At 41.8% G+C, this 23,609-nt stretch overlaps 1 protein-coding gene across 2 annotated transcripts in view; it reads left to right on the plus strand.

Moving 5' to 3' along the window:
• chd1l (chromodomain helicase DNA binding protein 1-like) overlaps window positions 1–23,609 on the plus strand; it is a 32,343-nt gene that overhangs the window by 3,424 nt on the left and 5,310 nt on the right. The window contains exons 4-18 of one of the 2 annotated variants that reach the window (XM_080430160.1): window positions 265–376; window positions 1,509–1,540; window positions 1,860–1,941; window positions 3,079–3,241; window positions 4,209–4,364; window positions 5,098–5,190; window positions 5,400–5,496; window positions 7,846–7,919; window positions 9,946–10,056; window positions 13,304–13,418; window positions 15,016–15,169; window positions 16,831–17,035; window positions 17,706–17,854; window positions 18,592–18,755; window positions 21,758–21,954. In XM_080430160.1, coding sequence (XP_080286286.1) covers window positions 265–376; window positions 1,509–1,540; window positions 1,860–1,941; window positions 3,079–3,241; window positions 4,209–4,364; window positions 5,098–5,190; window positions 5,400–5,496; window positions 7,846–7,919; window positions 9,946–10,056; window positions 13,304–13,418; window positions 15,016–15,169; window positions 16,831–17,035; window positions 17,706–17,854; window positions 18,592–18,755; window positions 21,758–21,954 — 1,904 coding nt within the window. The remainder of the gene's footprint in view (window positions 1–264; window positions 377–1,508; window positions 1,541–1,859; window positions 1,942–3,078; window positions 3,242–4,208; window positions 4,365–5,097; window positions 5,191–5,399; window positions 5,497–7,845; window positions 7,920–9,945; window positions 10,057–13,303; window positions 13,419–15,015; window positions 15,170–16,830; window positions 17,036–17,705; window positions 17,855–18,591; window positions 18,756–21,757; window positions 21,955–23,609) is intronic. The other variant, XM_080430161.1, reaches the window with a different exon arrangement.

Consider the following 23,609-nt stretch of genomic DNA (forward strand, 5'->3'; position numbering starts at 1 on the left):
CTAATCATTAGACTGTCAACCCCAAACTCCTGTACATATTATTTTGATAGCATTGTTTTTAGACTGATGCTAGGTTCTTGGTTTACCTGGGATCCTAGTTTACTGAGGCACCACACTGTCTCTCTGCATTCGATGTATGGGACCACAGTACCTGGCTTTATTGTTAGTCGCTCTGGATGAGAGCGTCTGCCTAAAATGCCTGAATTGTAAATTGTAAAAGTCTCACAATAAACCGTATACTATTTTCTGTGCATCCTCCCGTAGCTTTTCTCCGTCTCTGACCGTGCTGTGCTACACCGGAGACAAAGACAGAAGGGCTGAACTTCAGAAGGACGTCCACAACCTGCGCTTCCACGTTCTGCTCACTACCTACGAGGTGACCGTCATCTGCATGTCAGGGGTTTGGTTTAAATGATCTGCTCACTACCTACGAGGTGACTGTCATCTGCATGTCAGGGGTTTGGTTTAAATGCAAAGCAGCCATTCCCAACCCGTAGGCTCAGTGGCTGCTTTGCATTTAACCCATTCAATCCGGAAACACATCTGTGTCATTTTAGATTTCTTTGGGCTATTCAAAAATAGTAGATATACAAGCTCAGATTTATTTTTTTTATTTTTTTATCATAAAAATGTGTGCAAATCTTTGAATATATATTTTTAAGCGATTTTTTAAAACTCAAATCTTTGCTTCTGGGGATTCTATAAATGTCTTCTAAATCCTAACATTTTGTATTTAATTTGCTATAATATCAGTGGTTCTCAAACCTTTTCATGTCAAGGACCCCCAAAATGATATGTATTTGAACGCGGACCCCCATCTCAAAATATTTTGTTCCAGGGACCCCCAGAAGCAAAGATTTGAGTACAGATGTTCGCTTTTAAAAATATATATATTCAAAAATTTGCACAAATCTCAAGATTTAAATAAAATAGCAGATCTACAAGCTCATAGTGCGGCACTCGGTGCCGCACTATGAGCTTGTAGATCTGCTATTTTTGAATATCCAAAGTATAAAATAATGGTTAAAGTGGTTAAAATCTAAAATGACAGATGCTTTCGCGGTCTTAATGGGTTAAGCAAAACCCCGGGCATGAGGAATATTGCAAGACTGGGCCTCCATATAATTGGCAAAACACAAAGATGTTATTGATAATGTAACATTAATATGTCATGACGATGTAAAAAAAATGTCAGTTATTATAATTTTTTTACCTTGAAAAATGTGTTTCATTCATTCATTGTGATACCGATAAATAATAAATAATAATAAATAGGAACTTAAAAGTATACTAAGTTCGTTCCATTGATCCAATCAACTGATTGGACCCGCCCATCTGACCACTTAACACGCAGGCGTTAAGTGGTCAGATGGGTGGGCCGTGAGCATTTTGAGTATTTTCAAGTGGGCCCCGATCCAGAAAAATGTGGGGGCCACACTGTGTTACATCTTTCTTCACCAGAATGGAAACATCAACCGTTGCTGAATTTCTCTCTCTTGTTTTTTCAGTTATGTCTCAAAGATGCTTCGTTCTTGAGAAGGTGAGCAGTCTGCCTTGTTCCCAAAACACTGTTCATTTAACTCTGAAAGTGTAGGGGTCAGTTGTTCTAGAGGCCGACCCCATTGTTCAGTCTGGCCGATAGATCGGCCATTATTTGCAGTGATTGACTTGATTGACAAGCTACACAACCAATAGCATTAATTCCTCACCCCCGCTCTGGTCCCAACATTAATTTCCGTGTTCATTTTTTGGACCGGATATAGAAAGATGGTGGATTTGAAATAGCTGAAAAATAGGCTTCGTTTACTGGTCTGTAGTCTGTACCAGTCCAGAACAATGAATTTCTGACCTCCCTGCAGGTGGAAGTGGAAGGTTCTGGTGGTGGATGAAGCACACAGATTGAAGAACCAGAACTCGCTGTTGCACAGAACGCTGACAGAGGTACTGAACCCAGCCCACCTGTTCTCCACATGAACCCTATAGCCACTCTGGGCATATTCTGGGCATGTCATACTAGGCTAACTTTTGGCAAGAATAAGTAAGCATTTATTTTGTGTAACACGTGTTTTCAGCTTGTAGAGGGGCTATTTTCACAACAAAACTTTTGTATATAGGGTTTAAGTGGTTAAGTAGAATTGGATGATAATATATCAAATATGATGGATATATTCTAAAGTATGATTCAAAAACCCTACAATACACATATAAGAGATAAGAGAAAATACTTCAGATAAAAATAAAAAGATAGAAAACACACTGTTAAGTTGAAAAAGTTACAAAGCCTATTATACAGTAGCATCGCTGGAAAATAACAATGCACAGGTAACCAACGCATTTCTGCTTAGAGAGCTTTCATCAGGGTTCTTTTATCAGGTTCAGTGTCCTGATATGTTGTACAAAATAAGAAGAACAGATCTATTAAGACTGGGAATGCATCTGTGTCATTTTAGATTTTAGCTGTAACCATTATGTTATACATTGCCTATTTTTTTTTTAATGGTGAAAATGTGTGCAAATCTTTGATTTTATATATTATTTTAAAACATTTTTAACTCAAATCTTTGCTTCTGGGGGTCGTCCCTGGAACAAAATATTTTGAGATGGGGGGTCAAATACATATAATCTTTGTTGATTGGTTGCTATATCAGTGGTGCTGTCCAGGACCCCCAAAAGTATATGTATTTGGCCGCGGATCCAAATATTTTGTTCCAGGGACCCCCAGAAGCAAATATTGGAGTTAAAATTATATATATATTCAAAGATTTGCACACATTTTCAAGATTTTTCAAAAAAAGCCACGCTATGAGCTTGTATATCTGCTATTTTTTAATAGCCAAAATAAATCTTAAAATGACACAGATGCGTTCCCGGTCTTAATGGATCAAGAGACCATCTCAGACAGTTTCTGAACTGTCCACCACAGCCCGCCAAACCAGACGCAGAGTAGAGTAGATGGAAACTGTGCCATCTCATAATGAGCATCAGTGAGGACCAATTATATGAAGATATAGGTTGAAAAAATGGGCGAAGTGCTCTAGAAGTGGATGTGACTCGACTTGACTTGGAATTGTCCCACAGTTCACGGTGGGCTTCAGGGCTCTCCTGACGGGGACCCCCATCCAGAACAACCTGCAGGAGGTCTACTCACTGCTGAGCTTCATCCAGCCCAGCCTCTTCCCAGCCCACGACAAGGACCACTTCGTCAGCTGCTACTCTCACGTACAGGATCAACCCGCTCTGGGTAGGAAAATATGTTGTCCACTTATTCCTCCTGAACAAGTAATTTCCTCAGAAATGATATTCGAATATTGGTCTTAAAAATGGGCAGATATTCAAATATATTCGAATATTATTATTATTATTAAAAAAATGATCAATTTTTTTTTCAACAAAAAAAGTCTTTTTTTTGACAAACAGTACAAAAAACGAGTGCTCGGATCCAATAAAACATATCTTTTGTTTGTTTTTATAACTTCATACATAGTTTTTTGTATTGTCCCTGACAAATAAACATTAGAAATATCTATATATATTTAAAAAAATTATATATTCGAATATTAATTTTCATATTCAAATATACATATTTTCGCAATATTCGAATATCGAATATTTGTTTTACAGCCCTATTATGTAACAAGGTGTGCCTCAGACTTCTATAGGGGGGGCATCATTGGAAGCCAGCATCATAATTGAACATAAAATATGATTAAAGGGATAGTTCAACCCCCAAAATGACCTTTTTCCTATGGATTAGTCGCTCCATGGAGACTTGAATGCATGGATTTTTTTTAATTTTTTCTCGCATTCCTAAGCCAATAATTTGATGACCGGCAGCGGTTCCGGTAGGAGACACAAAGAGTCTCCTTTGTTGTGTCTCCTACCGGAACCGCTGCCTACCGGTCCGCTGGTCATCAAATTATTGGCTTAGGAATGCGACAAAAACCAAAAAATATCCATGAATTCAAGTCTCCATGGGGTGACTAATCGATAGAAGAAAAAAAAATCTTGGGTGAACTATTCCTTTAAATGAGCAGCCTTACGTGGTGCTCCGTAACTCTGAGAGTGTGCAAATGAAGGGTCCATTTGGTTCCATTTGCACACTCTCAGAGTTACGGAGGTCCCTTTGAAATGAAAGAGTTTGCGAACCACTGCCCTTACGTCATAGTTTTATACGTCATATTATCCGTCCCGTGTGTTGAACAACACAGCCAGTGAGCTCCAGAGTGTCCTGGAGCCGTTCCTCCTGCGTCGGGTCAAGTCGGAGGTGGCCGCGGACCTCCCCAAGAAGACGGAGCTGCTGGTGTACCACGGCATGTCCGCCCTGCAGAAGAAGTACTACAAAGCCATCCTGATGAAGGACCACGGTGAGACAGACCTCTGATCCGCTGCACACACCGCCGTGTCCAAAAAGCCATGGGTTGTTTTCTAGGCATGTTAACGATTTATCGTAAATCGATTCAGATCGATTCAGATCGGTGACAATTTAAATTGATTTAATAAATGTATTGTGATGCAAACAGCAGAGGGCGCATTCGAGATGAGACCAAAAAAAGAAGAAATAGTCATTTGCTACTGTATAGACCCCTTAACAGACGACGTCACACTGATAAGAACGAGAACAATGAAACCCATTCTATCAGGTCTCGCTAGGACGCGCCTCACTAGCCAACTCACAAGAGGGGGTCGGGGTGTGCTGAAACCAGCGCACCCCAAAACAACAGGTTGGGAATTGATTGCGTGAAACAATCACCTGTGCGTCCAGTCTCAATGTTTGTAAACAAATAATTGGTCTATGGAAAAGAGGATAAGAGAAACAAATAAAAGAGAAGAAAATACTGGATTTGTGTAAGAGAAATAATTAAAAAATCATATTGTGAACCTAGTATCGTGATTAGAATCGTATCATGAGTTGAGTGAATCGTTACATGCCTGTTATTTTCTGTGGGTCGTAGTTTTTTTAGCTCGGAAAACACAGTTTTTGGCACACACACATGCACATAAAGCATTTAACTGTTGCATGATTCTCGATACCTGAATATAATCAAAGAATACTGAAGGGTTGTCATAAAAACTCATAACTGACCTGTTGGTTCCCAGAGGCCTTTGGAAACGAGCAGGGCAACAAGACCAGGCTGCTGAACATCCTCATGCAGCTGAGGAAGTGTGTGGACCACCCCTACCTGTTTGATGGTCAGTGATCCTAGTGTGTGTGGACCACATAGCAGATCTACAAGCTCATAATACGGCACTCTGTGCCACACTATGAGGTTGTACAGTATATCTGCTATTTTTGAATTGTCAAAGTAGTCTCTCTCTCTCTCTCTCTCTCTCTCTCTCTCTCTCTCTCTCTCTCTCTCTCTCTCTCTCTCTCTCTCTCTCTCTCTCTCTCTCTCTCGTAGGAGTGGAGCCAGAGCCGTTTGAGATGGGGGAGCATCTGATGGAAGCCAGCGGGAAACTGTGTCTGTTGGACAGCATGTTGGCCTACCTGCACAAAGGGTCAGTTATAATAAACTGTGTCTGTTAGACAGCATGCTGGCCTACCTACACAAAGGGTCAGTTATAATAAACTGTGTCTGTTAGACAGCATGCTGGCCTACCTGCACAAAGGGTCTGTTATAAACTGTGTCTGTTAGCAGTCGTGGGAAAAGTACTCAAATGTTTTACTTAAAAGTATCAATACTTCAATATAGAAATACTCTGTTACAAGTAAAAGTCCGGAATTCAACATGTACCTGAGTAAAAGTACAAAAGTATCAAAGTGTACTTAAAGTACAAAAAGTAAAAGTACTCATTAGGCAGAATGCCCCGTTTCAAGTTTTCAAATGTATAAAAATGTTTTGAAAATAGCAGATCTACAAGCTCACAATGCATCGCGATGCGACGCATTGTGAGCTTGTAGATCTGCTACTTTCAAATGGCCGAGATGTATATAGGGCTGAAGTGGTTAATGTATGTTTTGTAATAATAATACAAATCTACAAAGTAACTAGTAACTAAAGTTTTCAAATAAATGTAGAAAAGTACAATATTTGCCTCTGAGATGTAGTGGAGTAGAAGTAAAAGTGCTGAAAACTGGAAATACTCCAGTAAAGTACAAATTCCTCAAAATTTAACTTAAGTACAGTACTTGAGTAAATGTACTTAGTTACTTTACACCACTGGTTATAAACTGTGTCTGTTAGACAGCATGTTTGCCTACCTACACAAAGGGTCAGCCTGACGTCCTCACGTTCACCACTAGGTGGAAGCAAAGAGACTTCTCATACTTGTAGTTAGACATCTTCTGTTGCCACAGGTTTGCAAAAACAAAACAATGACCATATAAAAATAAATGACCAGAGGGGAGATATCAAAAGCAGAGGCATTGACCCCCCCCCCCCCCCCCCCCCCCCCCCCCAGCAAATCCAGCCCTGTACAGAATCTTTTGGTCAGTTCTATAGGAAAGCGTTTTCTTTCTTTTTTTCCCGGTGCCACTTTGCTCACATGCTTTTTTAAAACATGTCGGGTATGATGTTTTTAAGCTCTGTTGTTTCATATGCATGTGCAAGCAGAGCGTTGGCACCGTGCTGTGTCAACAATTACATTGAGGAATGTGTTGAACAGCCTTCAGGTCTTTTCACACGGGAAGCGACCCGACGCACCTTAGTTATTCAGACACAGGCATTCTGACTGGGTTAACCCATTCAATCCGGGAACGCATCTGTGTCATTTTGGATTTGACTATTCAAAAATAGCAGATATACAAGCTCATAGCGTGGCACAGAGTGCCGCGCTATGAGCTTGTAGATCTGCAATTTTTTTGGAAAGATCGTGAATTTTTTTGCAAATCTTTGAATATATATGTTTTAAAGCGAACTTTTGTAACTCAAATCTTTGCCTCTGGGGGGTCCCTGGAACTAAATGTTCTGCGATGGGGGTCCGCGGCCAAATACATATCATTTTGGGGGTCCTTGACATGAAAAAGGTTGAGATTTTTTAAGATTTGAGTTAAAAATGTTCGCTTTAAAAAAAAAATATATTCATACAAATTTTTAAATGATTTAAAAAAAATAGCAGATCTACAAGCACTCGGCGCCGTGCTATGAGCTTGTAGATCTGCAATTTTTTGAATAGTCAAATAAATCTAAAATGACACAGATGCGTTCCCGGTCTTAATGGGTTAAAGTCCTCAGTCACCACAACATGCTCTCAGTCATTTGGATTCTATAGAAGCCACAGCCAGCATGTCTTCTATGAAAGCTTGTCATGCACCGGAAATAGCCTAATCTACAAGCTCACATTTTCCGTTATTAATAATGCTAAGATAAAAGAGTGTTTGAATTGGTCAAACTAGCAATAGAATACATTGTTCAGAAGCATCTTCCATAAAACCTTAACGGTCTGGGATATTTCATAAAAGCAAAAAGGTTAAAGCCTCAATATTAAAATATTACTAAAACATATTTTTTCATATTGTGCTAATTGTTTAGGAAACACAGCGCTAGTGTGTGTGTGTGTGTGGGGGGGGGGGGGTGGTAAATGGTGCATTTATATAGCACTTTTATCCAAAGCGTTTTACATAGATTATGCATTACATTCACCCATCCACACACACATCCACTCTACCCCTGAACCACTGCCGCCCCATGGGTGGGGTTCCTTTCACGTTGTTTCACAAATCGCAGATTAGAACTTGGCCTGACAAATATTTTCAGTTTATATAATATTTTCACCGCTAAAATATAATTAATAACTTTTTGCATATCTTGTGTGGTTGTCAAAAGAATCCCAAGTTACACCCATTACAAGAGCTAACGGGCTATCACCTAATTATGATCATGTTTCTGTTCACATGAATGACCCAAGGGGACATCGGGTTCTGTTGTTCTCTCAGATGACCAGGGTGTTGGACATTCTACAGGATTACATGGAATACAGAGGTAATAGATCACATTCTACTGGATTACATTGACTACAGAGGTAAATAGATTACATTCTACTGGATAACTGTACATGGATCACAGACCACGGACCCCCATTTGATATTATTATTTAATTTGTATATATCTGGACTGGGACCCAGATGTTAATTTCCATTTGTACACTTTTCTGAACACTCATTTAGACCCGTAAGGGCCCATCTGGTTCCTAACTATCAATCATTTACCCAGGGGACCACTTTGAATCCTCTCAAGGGGTCCCTGGAGGGGCGCGGACCACACATTGAGAACCAGTGACCTTAGGGGAGTAACCTTGTTTGAGAACACCCACACACACACTGACTTATTTGACAGACAAAAAAAATGATGCACATACTTAATTATTTACTCCTTACTTCAATAATGCATTCAGATATGTACAGTATGCATTGACAATGTTCTTTCATGCATGTACAGGCGTTGACACTAAGGGTTGCCCACCTGCCCCTGGCAGGTAAATAAAACTTTCGGGCAGGTGGAGTTTGCTTTCGGGTTTGCCCGACCGGGCAAGTGCGTGTTTGAGAGGGGGGGCGCAACCGTCTATTAACACAACACCAGATATCTGTCTAAACACCTGAACGTGGCCAGAGCGCTCTGTCTTCTGGTCTGTGGAATGTAAAATAAGAGCACTGTTGATCTATGATGTTCTGTTTTCACTGTTACTACACTTAAAAATTTTAAATAACAAGTGTGAACCCATTAGTCATTCATAGCTATGTAGGTATTTGGCATTGAGGTATGACATTTTTTTATCGCACAGCCCCAGAAAGTAAAGAAAATAAGTGTTCAATTGAACAGTAATTACATTTTTACCTATCATTTTATTATGGACGATTTATTTGTCGGGCAAGTGGGCATGACCTTTGGGCAAGTAGAACATGACCTGTACTTGCCCCCCCCGACGGGCAAGTGCGTCTATTTTCAAATAGCCAACATAAGTATGCACATTGTTTAATGGACAACATATATAGGTTTGAAGTGCTCATGTAGCTATTATAGTCGCCTCTCTTGGGCTTGTTTTCATAGACCTGGTTGCTTATTTCTCTCGCAAATTCTGGCAACACAGGTCCTGTGCGCAGCAGCACACAGTGAGGATTTATCATGGAAACATACACCTGATGTTTGGTTTTTAAGCTCTGGACTTTGATTGCCTTTCAATATAACACATTTGATAGACATAAGTATCACCTACATGTTACTGATTAGAGAGAATTTTATATTTTTGTAATAAGTTAATTATTTCCTGCATAATTGATAAATAAAACTGACATGGAGCATTGCACATACTTTATTATTTACTCCTTACTTCAATAATGCATTCAGATATGTACACATTGTCTTCTTTAAATAGACTATCATCTTATATAAACACAATTGACACAAGGAATTGAAACCCTCCCTTCTGCTGATTATAGTAAAATTAGAATCACAGAGATTTGTTGACAATAATAGCCTAGTAGTGAGAGGTGCCGCGCTGTGCGTCCTGGCCGTCTCCACTAATCCATTGCAGTCTGTGCACTCTTGCGGGTGGTTTTAGAATCCGCTGTGCGCTTTCCCAAAGCCGCACGCGTGTGTGTGGGCAGAATAGCAATTTTGGGGATATAGCAACAACACGCCCACGGGCAGGCCTCCACCCGCAAATAACGGTGTGGGCATAATGGAGAACGGGTATAGCAGGTGCAGAATAGCGTGTAGGGACAGCGCCAGCTCCCTTATCCGTATTTAACGGGTAATGGGTAGAAAATCGCGGGTAATGGTTAACGGGTACGGGTATAGCCTGCCACAGAATAGAGCGGTGAGTGTCAACCCCTGCAATGTACACATGTGTCTGTTATGCATAAGCGCTGACTGCAGCGTGTGTGTGTGTGTGTGTGTGTGTGTGTGTGTGTGTGTGTGTGTGTGTGTGTGTGTGTGTGTGTGTGTGTGTGTGTGTGTGTGTGTGTGTGTGTGTGTGTGTGTGTGTGTGTGTGTGTGTGTGTGCGCGCAGGGTACAGCTATGAGCGTCTGGACGGATCAGTGCGGGGAGAGGAGCGTAATCTGGCCATCAAGAACTTCAGCGACAAGGATATCTTTGTGTTCCTGCTCAGCACCAGAGCAGGTGATTACAAGCCACAAAGTGTGCATGTTTGCTACAGTCACTTCCTATACGACGAATCCTCAAGAGCGCTGGCACTGCGCTGCCATAGCTGCGGTGTCGCTGTGCAGAGCGGCAGCCGCTTGACACCGCAGTTATGAATGCCGTTCTGTGGATTCGTCTATAGATATACTGTAGATGGCCGTGAAAATATTGCAAGTGGGCCCCCCAAATTATTGGCAAAACACTAAGATTTTTGTAGTTTTTCTTTAATCCATTAACTCTCTCAGTGCCAGACCCCGAGTTATCCCGAGTTTTTGGGTTATACCCTCAGTGCCAGAACGAGAAATCCCGAGTTTAAAAAAAAAAAAAAAAAAAATTCTTGAAAAAAGTGTTCAGAACCCAAGATATCATTATCTGAAGATTTGCAGCTCCATCCACTCTTTGTTTAACCTAAAACTGAAAAAGGCTGTATCTCGCTTCCTAAGCACTTTTTATTTTCTTTGAAAAAACAAAAGAAAAATTCTGGCAAAGTTCGCAATAATTTTTTTATTTCATTGGCACTGAAAGAGTTAAGAACACATCATTTTATATTTCTTTGGTTCAAAAATAGCAGATCTACAAGCTCATAGCGCTATGAGCTTGTAGGTCTGCTATTGTTTTGAAAAATCGTGAAAATTTGTGCAAAACATTTTTAACTCCAATATTTGCTTCTGGGGGTCCCTGGAACAACATATTTTGAGATGGGGGTCCGCGGCCAAATACATATCATTTTTAAGGGTCCTTGACATGGAAAAGTTGGAGCACCACTGATACTGTTAGGATTTAGAAAATATTTTTAGATATGTATTTGGCCACGGACCCCCATCTCAAAATGTTTTGTTCCAGGGACCCCTCCCCCACAAGCAAAGATTTGAGTTACAAAGGTTCGCTTTAAAAAATATATATATTCAAAGATTTGCACACATTTTCTAGAATTTTCAAAAAATAGCAGATCTACAAGCTGCCGCGCTATGAGCCGCTACTTGATCTGTTATTTTTTGAATAGCCAAAGAAATCTTAAAATGACACACAGATGCGTTCCCGGACTGAATGGGTTAATTTACGAAAAGAAACACCAAAAAGTTTCAATATGGAGATAAGAGGTTTCTGCCTCGACAGCAACGATCCGCTAGAGATAACAGACTATGTGGCAGGTTGAACGAGGCCCGTTCTGTGGTCTGTGATCCCTCAACCTCTTTCTCTCTCTCTCTTTCTCAGTCGGCGTGTTTTTGTGTTGAATGAGAACGCAAGGGGAAGTCGACCTCATATCCTGTGTCAGCCCTACAGTAGTTCTTTGTGCAAATCATTTACTATGCAAACCAGTGGTGTAAAAAGTAACTAAGTACATTTACTACTCAACTTTGACTTCTACTCCACTGCATCTCAGAGGAAAATATTGTACTTTTTACTCCACTGCTATTATTTGAAAACTGTATTTACTAGTTAGATTTACTAGTAGATTTAGATTATTATTACAAAACGTACATTAACCATTTCAGCCCTATATACATTTCGGCCATTTGAAAATAGCCGATCTACAAGCCCACAATGCGTCGCGATGCGACGCATTGTGAGCTTGTGGATCTGCTATTTCCGAAAGATTTTTATACATTTGAAATCTTGTGAAATGGGACATTCTGCGTAATGGGTATTTTCCTCTTTTGGTACTTTTAAGTACATTTTGATGCCAATCCTTCTTTCTTTTTACTCAAGTACAATTTGAATACGGGACTTCTACTTGTAACAGCTAGAGTATACATTGCAGTATTGATATTTCAACTTAAGCAAAACATTTGAGTACTAATAACAACAACAAACAAACAAACCAAAAAAAAAAGATCTTCAAGCTTTTAGAGCTGCTATTTTCTCAATGTTCGAAAATGTTTGGAGAAAAAAAATACACCTTTTACAATAGTCACCTGCTCAGGTTGAAAGTGATTAGACTAGCTTATAATTTTATAATCTTATGAATTGAATACATTTCAAAGAAAAAAAGAAGAATCCCCTCCTTTCCAATTGGTCCCCCTGTTGGCCGTGGCCCTCACTGTGAACAGAGCTATGTCCTACAGCAGTGGTTCTCAACAAGTGGTCCGGGGACCACCAGTGGTCCTTGGGGGGGGTACCAGGGGGTCCCCAGCAAAATGAGTTAACATAGCGTCACAATCATTTTAACCACTTAGCTTTGGCTATTCAAAAATAGAAGATCTACAAGCTCATAGCGCGGCACTCGGTGCCGCGCTATGAGCTTGTAGATTTGTAGAGCTTGTAGATATTTTTGAAAAATCTTGAAAATGTGTGCATATCTTTGAGTATATATGTTACAGGGAGATTGAAGAACCAGGGCGATTGAAGAAAGCGCACTCGTTTTTACCACCCAACCAGCAATTCTGTAGAAAAAGCACTAGAGGGAGCCACGAGCCAGGCTTTCCAACTAAAGTGCACACACATATATGGCCGCAACCAGACACACACACACGCACACGCAAGCCAGGATTTTTTCTTCAATTTGGTTTATTGAAAGCATGACTGTTAAGATACTTTTATTGTGTTCTGGCTTTTGTTTTAGTTTCTCCCTGACACACACACCCACACACACGCGCACACACACGCACACACACACACACACACAGTGATCCATGAAAAGAACTATTCTGTCCCTATCGGTTCACAACTCGGACGGCGCTGATTCGACTCATTAGAGCATCGGCCGGTCAGCGCGGGCACTCGCGCCTCCATCGGCCTCAAGCTCTGCTGAGTCGGTGCGCCTCCGTCATGGACAATAACTATTATCACGTGCGTGTGAACGCGTGTTCAGCGTTCCCCTAGCGTAGCTTCCTGGTTGCTACGTGGGGGGGAACAACAACAGACAGGTCTGCGTCACATCAAAGCCCCGCCTCGCCCCGAAGCCCCGTGCCTAAAAACGAGCGCTCTGTCTTCAATCGCCCTGGTTCTTCGATCTCCCTGTGACATATATATATATATTTTTAAAGCACTTTTTTAATTCAAATCTTTGCTTCTGGGGGTCCCTGGCACAAAACATTTTCAGATGGGGGTCCGAGGCCAAATGTATATTAATTTAGGGGTCCTTGGCATGAAAAAAGGTTGAAAACCACTGTCCTACAGTACAGTAAGTGTGTGTGTGTAGCAAGTGTTTGAAGTGTGTGTGTATGTTCTAGTACAGTAAGTGTGTATATTGAGTTGCTTCCTGCTGGCTGTCTCTGCACTGCAGGCGGAGTGGGCATGAACCTCACAGCTGCTGACACCGTCATCTTTATGGACAGCGACTTCAACCCCCAGAATGACTTGCAGGCTGCGGCGCGCTGCCATCGGATTGGCCAGAACAGGTAATGCACCGTAAAAAAAATAAAATAAAGACTGTGTGTGTGTGTGTGTGTGTGTGTGTGTGTGTGTGTGTGTGTGTGTGTGTGTGTGTGTGTGTGTGTGTGTGTGTGTGTGTGTCATTTGGTATTCTACATAAAGACATCATCACGCAACGATTGGGGGATTCAATTTGCCATATTAGGGAGATCAACAGCCCTCGGCTTCGCTTCGTGGATTGGCCAACGCTTTGCGTGACATTTGTGCCACTGAACCAATATATACGATAACACACTTGTTAGGACTCCATTGTTTCTCAGAGCAAGGTTTAACAGATTCAGATTTTAAGCGTGAGAAATGTTCTGCTGGACGGTACATCTGCATGGAGGACCACGGTTAAACGGCTCTTCTGCTGTAGCAGTACAGAACAAGGTGTACACGTTCGGAGGGCTCTATGATGGCAACACGGCTCAGATCGATGTCCATGTTTTCAACACAGTGTCTTTGCGCTGGAGGAAGCTGACCCCGGTGACAACAGGAAGAGAACGCCACCTTGAGGTTCCCCCCGCGCATAAGGGCCACACAGCTGTGCTGGTGGAGGATATCGTCTACATCTGGGGAGGGCATAACTTCCTTGATCACTACGACGTGCTTTACACATTTGATGTCGATTCCCACAGATGGTACAATGGTTACTGCCCCTACCTCGACATCAGAGTGTTTGACACAGAGACCAACTGCTGGCTGAGCACGCCTTCTGCACAGCTTCTTCCAGACGAACGCTGGAGTCATTCAGCATTTGCCTACAATGGAGAGCTGTACATATTTGGTGGCAACAATTTAGAACAGACCTTCAATGATCTGTGGATTTTCAAACCAGAGACCTTCTCCTGGAAGGCGGTTGAGCCCAAGGGGAAAGGACTGGGTCCAAGGCATAGCATGTGCTGTTGCACGGTGGGAGATCGTGTCATCCTCTTTGGAACACGCGGCACACCTGATGAGCTGTTCATCCTAGACTTCAGTCCTAGTCTTAAGACGTTATGCAAGTTAGCAGTTATTCAGTACGATCTGGAGCGGTCTGAACTCCCACACAACATCAGGTGGGAACTGGCAGCCGCGTGACTGCCAACAGCAACCTAAAATAATATAATGGATTTTCACAGCAGAAAACGGCGGTTTCAGCATCAAAACTGAGCAGAGTGGGTTTGAGGGAGGACAGTGACAACAATGCACTTCAGGCAGGGTTGTTTGTGCATGTATTGAGCTTGAAATCAAGAGATTTATTGGGAGAAATTTTCAATCAGGAGCACAGCGGGAGAAAGGGTTAGACTCAGTGTTGCCAGATTCTGTGAGAGAAACAAGCAACCAGCCCAAAATAAGCGACTATGGGCCACATGAGCACTTTAACATATACATCAGCTATTTGAAAATAGCAGATCTACAAGCTCACAACACGTCGCGATGCGACGCGTTGTGAGCTTGTAGATCGGCTATTTTCAAATAAAATCTTGCGGGGAAATTATAATAAGCAGTTCTGGCAACCCTGGTTAGACTCTCGCTAGAATTTGAAGATATGGCAGATATGCGATATTGTATGGTTTTTTTCTCTCCCCTATGTCACAGGGCAGTGAAAGTGATCCGGCTGCTGGGCAGAGACACGGTGGAGGAGATCGTCTACACCCGCGCCGCGTCCAAGCTCCGCCTCACCAACACCGTCATCGAGGAAGGACGCTTCTCTCTGCTGGACCAGGCCCAGTCGGCCGCCGCTGGACTCCAGGTTGGTTATAGCCATAGCTGTCCTTCCTCACGGAAGTTAAGCCTGAGCTTAAATAGCTGATCTAACAAGCTACTGTAACAACGCGTCTCAATGCGACGATAAGCTATTTTAGCTGAGCGACACTGCTGTAGTATGATGTATAAATCAAGCATGGTTGTCCAAAACCATGCTGTCCCTATTCCCTTCCATTCTATGCAACATTCTACACTATTCTACTGGTATTCTGTCTGGATTGTCTAAATACTCCACCAGGTCTGTCTACCAGTTTGTTTTCCGGTTCAGGTTCAAAACTAGAGCACATTAAAACATGGCTGGTTAGTATAATGCAGCTGCAGCTAATCAAATGTCTAATGGGTGTGTGTTATGTTTAGGTGTGCCCAGAGCCATGGCTGTGCCACTGTGCAAGCATAGACAGTAGTCTACAGTATTGTCATTGACACACTGACGCCTAAATCTAACACACCCATTATTAATTTGATTAGGTGGTGGTGCAGCAGATGCAGCCTGCTATGTATGATTTTAATCTGAACTGGAAAACAAACTATAAATCAAGTTAGTGTTGAGCCCCTTTAAAGGGACTGTTCACCCCAAAAAATACTTTTTTTCTATCGATTAGTCACCCCATGGAGACTTGAATTCATGGATATTTTTTTGTTTTTGTCGCATTCCTAAGCCAATAACTTGATGACCAGCGGACCGGTACCAGCTGATATACAGTAGTAAATTAAAAGATAATGTTTTGTACAGTTGTATATACTGTAATATTAATGTGTGGTTGTCACAAAATCCCACGGCACACCTGGACTTCTTGTATCGTGGCCGTTTGGCAACCACTGGTTTAGCATAATGATGTAATATGTAAACAGAGAGTCCCCCCCATGACGTCATAAAGAGAGGTCACATGATGATAACATGGTATCTTACTCCGGCGTTGCGTCGGAGAGCGCGTCCTTCTCCCTCGGCCTCCTCCAGCTCGGCTAGCTGCTCCTCCAGCAGACGGTCAAAGTACTTGTGGTCCTCTGTGCTGGGGTCCTTGGAGTAATCTCTGCCCTCAAAGTAGTACATGTGGTCTGTGGGGGTACACACAAGGACACTGTGATGCCACTAGCTTAAAGGAATAGTTCACCCAAAAAATGACTTATTTTCTATCGATTATAAACACACCCCATGAAGCCTTGAATTCAAGATCTTTTTGTTTTTTGGTGCTCTCCTAAGCCAATAATTTGAGTCTCTTTGACTCAAAGAGACTCTTTTGAGTCTCCTACCGGATACATTAGCATCTTTCCGCTGGTCATCAAATTATTGGCTTAGGAATGCGACAAAAACTAAAAAAATCTCCATGAATTCAAGGCTTTATGGGGTGTGTAATTGATAGAAAATAACGTTGCTATAATCAGTGGTTGACACAACAAACGCTGCCGGTCATCAAATTATTGGCTTAGGAATTTTTGGGATTAAACAAGCACCTGTAAGGACAGTGCACACATATCTCTGTCATCAGATGTCTTGTTAATTCTTATCCTTTTCTACTCTAGATTTCTATTATCTTTGATTGTGCAATAACCGGATTCTGAATTTCAATATTATTTTCTTTGCTGTGCCCCCCCCCCCCCACACACACACACACACACACACACACACACACACACACACACGTCCAGTTGAGTGAGATCTTAAAGTTCGGGGTGGACAAGCTCTTGTCGTCAGAGGAGAGCTCCATCCAGGAGGTGGACCTGGCCAGGATACTGGGCAGGTCACGTGACGGCCAGTGGCTGGAGGAGGAAGAGGACGAAGAGGGTCCTCCTGGCTCACTGGAAGAGGAGGAAGAGGAGGAGGAAGAGGAGGCTTCTGGATCCAACGCACAGAGTGAGTTCATTCGTCTATTGAAGACGTCTTGAGTGAGCCCACAGTGGAAATAGACTTAACCCATTAAGACTCTGTGTAACTACATCTGTGTAACCACTTAAACCATTATTTTATACTTTGGCTATTAAAAAATAGCAGATTATGAGCTTGGAGATCTGCTATTTTTGAAAAATCGTGAATATGTATATATTTTTTAAAGCAAACATTTTTAACTAAAATCTTTGCTTCTGGGGGTCCCTGGAAGAACCTATTTTGAGATGGGGGTCCACGGCCAAATACATATCATTTTGGGGGTCCTTGACATGAAAAAGTTTGAGAACCACTGATTATAGCAACATACGTTTTTTTTCGAAAAGCTGTTATTTTCTATCAATTACACACCCCATAAAGCCTTGAATTCATGGAGATTTGTTTAGTTTTTGTCGCATTCCTAAGCCAATAATTTGATGACCGGCGGAAAGATGCTAATGTATCCGGTAGGAGACTCAAAGGAGTCAAAAAGACTGAAATTATTGGCTTAGGAGAGCGACAAAAACTAAAAAAATCTTGAATTCAAGGCTTCATGGGGTGTGTTTGTAATCGATAGAAAATAAGTAATTTTTTGGGTGAACTATTCCTTTTAAGCTAGTGGCATCACAGTGCCCTTGTGTCCCCCCCCCCCCCCCCACAGACCACATGTACTACTTTGAGGGCAGAGATTATTCCAAGGACCCCAGCACAGAGGACCACAAGTACTTTGACCGTCTGCTGGAGGAGCAGCTGGCCGAGCTGGAGGAGGCCGAGGGAGAAGGAGGACGCGCTCTCCGACGCAGCGCCGGGGTAAGATACCATGTCATCATCATGTGACCTCTCTTTATGACGTCATGGGGGGGGGGGGGGGGGGGACTTTCTGTTTACATATTACATCATTATGCTAAACCAGTGGTTGCCAAACGGTGTGCCACGAGACAAGAAGTACCAGGTGTGCCGTGGGATTTTGTGATGACCACAATTACAGTATATACGACTGTACAGAACGTTATCTTTTGATTTACTACTGTATATCAGCAGTTTGTGTGCACTCGTTTCATAAGCCATTCAGACCGGGGCACGCATCTGTGTCAGTTTAGATTTCTTTGGCTATTCAAAAAATAGCAGATATACAAGCTCATAGCGCGGCACCGAGTGCCGTGCTATGAGCTTGTAGATCTGCTATTTTTTTTTAAATCGTGAAAATGTGTGCAAATCTTTGAATATATTTATTTTAAAGCCAACATTTTTAACTCAAATCTGTGCTTCTGGGGATTCTACAAATGTCTTCTAAATCCTAACAGTTTTTTGAAAAAACTTATGCCGCTATTAAATTCGATTTTTCATGTCAAGGACCCCCAAAATTATATGTATTTGGCCGCGGACCCCCATCTCAAAATAATGTTGTTCCAGTGACCCCCCTAAACTTGTTGACGTGTTACCGGTGACTGGTGAGAAGTTGATGTTTACGTGGTTGTGATGGAAGAACATAGTGTGGAAGCGAGACGTTTAGGTGGACAGACATTGAGTTGTTTGGGTCCCCACAGGTGTGTCTGTCGGGACCCCTGGGGGTCCCGTCCAGGAAGAGGAAGCAGCTCAGCGAGACGGAGCTGGAGCTGAGGAGACAGCAGAGGAAGGAGGCTGCAGCCAAGAGAGCTCGCCTCCTAGAGGACCGGAGGAGGAAACTGCAGGAACAGAAACACATCAAGAAGTAAGAGCTGCTGACAGAAACACGGCCAGGTGTGATCGTATAGATCAGTGGTACCCAAAACGCTTTAGAGACCCGAAAGAGAAATTTGATGTCTCCCTGGGACCCAAACTAGGGAAAATAGCAGATCTACAAGCTCACAACCTGTCGCGATGGGACATGTTGTGAGCTTGCAGATCGGCAATTTTTACTACTTCTTAAAAGTTTTAAAATTTGTTATTGTTTTACAATATTTACAATGTTTTAAATTCATGGAATTCATCATCATCATCATCATCATCATTTATTTAACTCAAGACCATGTTCACAATCACATGGTATGGAGCACAGAGTTTCTTTTTGACTTTTCTCTTTTCTCGTGGAAATCGTTTTCTCTTTCTCTTGACCCATACAAATATAGATGCTCTGCCAAAGTGGATTTATTTTTAGATTTAGTGTGTAGTGGTGTAGCGATCGGCTGTCACACACGCACACGCACACGCACGCACACACACACACACACACACACACACACACACACTCACACTCACACTCACACTCACACTCACACTCACACTCACACACACTCACACTCAAGGTCCTTACACACCGGGCGATTTTTTCATGCGAATAATTTTTTTTTTTAAAAACCTTATAAAGTCAATGCAAGCGTACATGGAGCGAAAAAGTGAAGCGAAAAAGCGTCTTTTAATTATTCGGAACGAGTCCGAATTTTGCGTATATTCGCATATTCGCCGGTGTGTAACCGCTCGTTAAGTTCGGTATTCATAATTTACTTGATTAAAAGTACAAAAGTATTGGCATCAACATATACCGTAAATTTCGGACTATAAGCCGCGACTTTTGTCCCATTTTTCGACCCTGCAGCTTATATAACGGTGCGGCTTATCTATGGATTTTTACAGCTAACGGCCACTAGGGGACCTCCTAAATCTATGGATTTTACACCCGCGGCTTATAGTCCAGTGCGGCTTATATATGTACAAATCATTCAATTTAGCTGCTGCGGCTTATATTCAGGTGCGGCTTATATTGCGAAAATTACGGTACTTAAAGTGCCAAAAGTAAAAGTACTCATTATTTTTTTATATATATATTAAGTATATTACGTTTTCAAAATGTATACAAATCCCTCCAAAAAATGGGTCCCGGACCCACTGTTTGGAAACCAGAGTGGTCTTACCTGTTTGTGTATGTAGAGCCTACAAACAATTAAAAATGGCATTTATTTTATGGCAGGTAATTAACATAAACTAAAGGTCATTTAAAAGTACTCTGAGGTTTGAAGTTGAAATGACGGTTTTATGGCGGCACATTAAATGATACCCACCTTCCTGGCTCCAGGGAACAGGATGGGAATGAACCTGAAGTTCTTGCTTCCATTCTGAATGAACTCATTCTGCAGCTGAAACGCACGCACACGCACACGCACACGCACACGCACACACACCAGTGATGGAAGTACTCACATTTGTTTGTAAAAGTATCAATACCCTTTTGTTGCAAGTACAAGTTCGGTGTTCATAATTTACTTGAGTAAAAGTACAAAAGTATTGGCATCAAAATATACTTAAAGTAAAAGTACTCATTATGCAGAAGGTCCCATTTCACAAGTTTTCAAAAATGTATAAAACATCCCCCAAAAAATGTGTCTCCACCCACCGTTTGGGAAAACAGAGTGGTCTTACCTGTTTGTGTATGTAGACGGTGTTGAGGGTCCGCTCGTCGTTCTCCAGGCTGACAGGGGAGGCCGTCACGGTCTCGTGGTACTTTGGGCTGATGATTATGATGATGAGGTATTCCTTCTGCATGCGTGAGAAGAAAAGAAGTACAAATGACTTGACACGTTGGTACGGTGGCACGAGAGACAACATGAAGAGTAGCTTTGAAGAGCCGGGGCCGACGGTTATACCAACAACATGTGTGCCACTGTGATGTGAACGTGAGCGGGGTAGGTTGTGAAACCCCGTGGAGAGAACTTCAAAGACCCAGGAGATTAAAGGGGAATTTTGGACCACGGTTTTCTTACCTTTTCTATGATGTTACGATATTCTAGGATGAAATGGTACAGTAGAAAAATGTCATAACTCCATCACGGGTCGCCACAGCTAAAAACGTGCACTAATAGGCCTTGCGCTAGATCGCATATTTTGATGTTTATTTTTATTTAAAAAAATTAGATCTGACGTTCATAGTGACAGAACACTATGCAATGTGATTGTCTTGAATGCGCCCCACCGGAAGTCTCGCTAGACGAGATTTCAATCTCTTCTAGCGAGACTGCCGGTGGGGCGCATTTAAGAATGAACAATCCAAGATGGCACAGTCCATGTGTGGGATTGAAGCAGAGTAGGGTCGGTCCGTGAGTGAAACCGCGAGTAAAACTCTGCATTGTCTGGCTGCGCTGGCCTGTGCTTAGTGTGTCGGAATCTTTTCTCCAGTGGTGGAAAAACTTTTTTTACTTCAATACCGCAATGTAGAAATACTGTGTTACAACAAGTAAACGGCCTGTGTTCAAAATGTTACTTGAGTAAAAGTACAAAAGTATTGGCATCAAAATATACTTAAAGTACCAAAAGTAAAAGTACAAAAATGTTTGAAAATAGACGATCTACAAGCTCACAACGTGTCGCGATGCGACGTGTTGTGAGCTTGTAGATCGGCTATTTTCAAATAGCCGAGGTATAAAATAGGGCTGAAGCGGCTAATGTATGTTTTATAATATAATAATTTATATCCGCAAAGTAACTAGTAACTAACGTTTTCAAATGAACGTAGTGGAGTAAAAGTATTGAAAATTGGCAATACTCCACTAAAGTAAAAATGCCTCAAAGTTTTACTTACGTACAGTACTTGAGTAAATGTACTTAGTTACTTTCCACCACTGCTTTTCTCCATAGTCATTCAAATGTTACCAGACCTATTTGAGTAATTGAGTCAATGTGGGCTATAATACATCACCATTCACAAATCTACCTTTGTTTTCTTCTGTGCGTGTGGTGCAGGATGGCGTGGTGGGAGTCGTGTGGCTACAGATCACCGTGTTTACAATCTGAAGACAGCGAGGAAGAGGAGGAGGAAGAGGAGGATGAGAGCAGTGTGTGTTCCTCTGACTCTGATCACACGGCCATCAGCTACGTGTTAGGAGATGTCACCCACCCACGAGCCTCGCAGGAAGACGCCATTGTCGTCCACTGTGTCGGTAAGAACCCACCACCAGTGGTGGAAGAAGTACTCAAGATATTTTACTTAAGTAAAAGTAGCAATACCACAATATAAAAAATACTCTGTTACCAGTAAAAGGCCTGTGTTCAAAATCTTACTTGAGTAAAAGTGCAAAAGTATTGGCATCAAAATATACTTAAAGCACCAAAAGTAAAAGTACTATTTGAAAATCACAACTTGTAGACTTGTAGATCGGCAATAGCCCATGTATAAAATAAGGCTGAAGTGGTTAATGTATGTTTTATAATAATCTGCAAAGTAACTAGTAACTTAAGTTGTGAAAATAATTGTAGTGGAGTAAAAGTACAATATTTGGGCCTGGGCCGTAGCGTGACGGTCCAGGCACCCTAGGCTGCAATGCCAGCCTGACAGCGTGTCGCGGGTTCGACTCCCGATCCCGAAGACCTTTGCTGTGTGTCACCCTCCCATCTCTCTCCCCATTTACTGTCAGTCTACTTTCCCCGTCCCTCTCTAATTAAAGGCATAAAAAAGCCCCCAAAAAATATATAAAAAAAAAAAAAAAGTACAATATTTGCCTCTGAGATGTAGTGAAGTACAAGTAAAAGTATTGAAAATGGGAAACACTTCAGTAAAGTAAAAAATCCTCAAAATTGTACTTAAGTACGGTACTTGAGTAAATGTACTTAGTTACTTTACACCACTGAAACCCACTATCACCTAGTCTCACGTAGCCAGGGCGATCATTGATCTCCACCTAACGATTACAGTCATCTGGGGAAATCTACATTCAATAAGTACGAGAACAGCGGAGAAAACCTCTGCTGACAAACCTACGCCCACTGTTTTGAAAACCAGCCCTGATACCTTCCCAATATGAAGGACCGGCCCTAAAGTCTAGTTGCATTGGTTCTGTTGTTTGACATAATGGGTACCGTAGGCTGAGATCGCCGATTGTCTGACTACTCGAGACTATTGCCTAATAATGGTGCCGTCATCTCTGGAACTGGCAACGCTTTGCACGAAGCACATTCGCTAATTTACACAACGGCAGTTTTAGAAGATTTGCTCTGGAATGTCAACCCTGACAACGTGTGAATTATTACGATTGCAGAGCATTTTGCATAAGATCCGAGTTCTTGCAGTACATTCAGTGGACACAAGTTCACGCAACCACAATGTTCTCCTTAGGCGTGGGTTGGGAATTCAGTTTGAATTAAATTTGAACAAGGCTATCATGAGTGGAGGATGCTTTGGCCTGTGGCTGCAGACAAAGCCTTGAAAAGAACATGGGTAGTATAGTGTTTAGTTTGTACGTGTTTATATTGTGTTGTTGTGTTTGTATCTTGTATAGATGGTTATATATGTGTGTGTACCAGTGTTGATCTTGATGGCACATTTTTATTAGTTTTAGTCATAGTCTTTTGAATAAAATTCCGTTTAGTTGTAGTCATATTTTTGTCATCTGAAATGTTTTTGTCTAGTTTTAGTCGACTAAATCTACAGTTGATTTAGTCGACTAAAATGTATGTTGGCGGTGCCTTGATGGCGTCGTAATGGATGATTTTACACTTGGTTGCATGCTGAAAATAGCCGATCGACACATTGTGAGCTTGTAGATCTGCTATTTTCAGAGCGCAACGCCCGAGCGCAACCAAACATAAAATGACTTGT

The sequence above is a fragment of the Gymnoscopelus braueri genome (assembly GCF_963280865.1).
Source record: "Gymnoscopelus braueri genome assembly, chromosome: 6".
Taxonomy (NCBI): Eukaryota; Metazoa; Chordata; class Actinopteri; order Myctophiformes; family Myctophidae; genus Gymnoscopelus; species Gymnoscopelus braueri.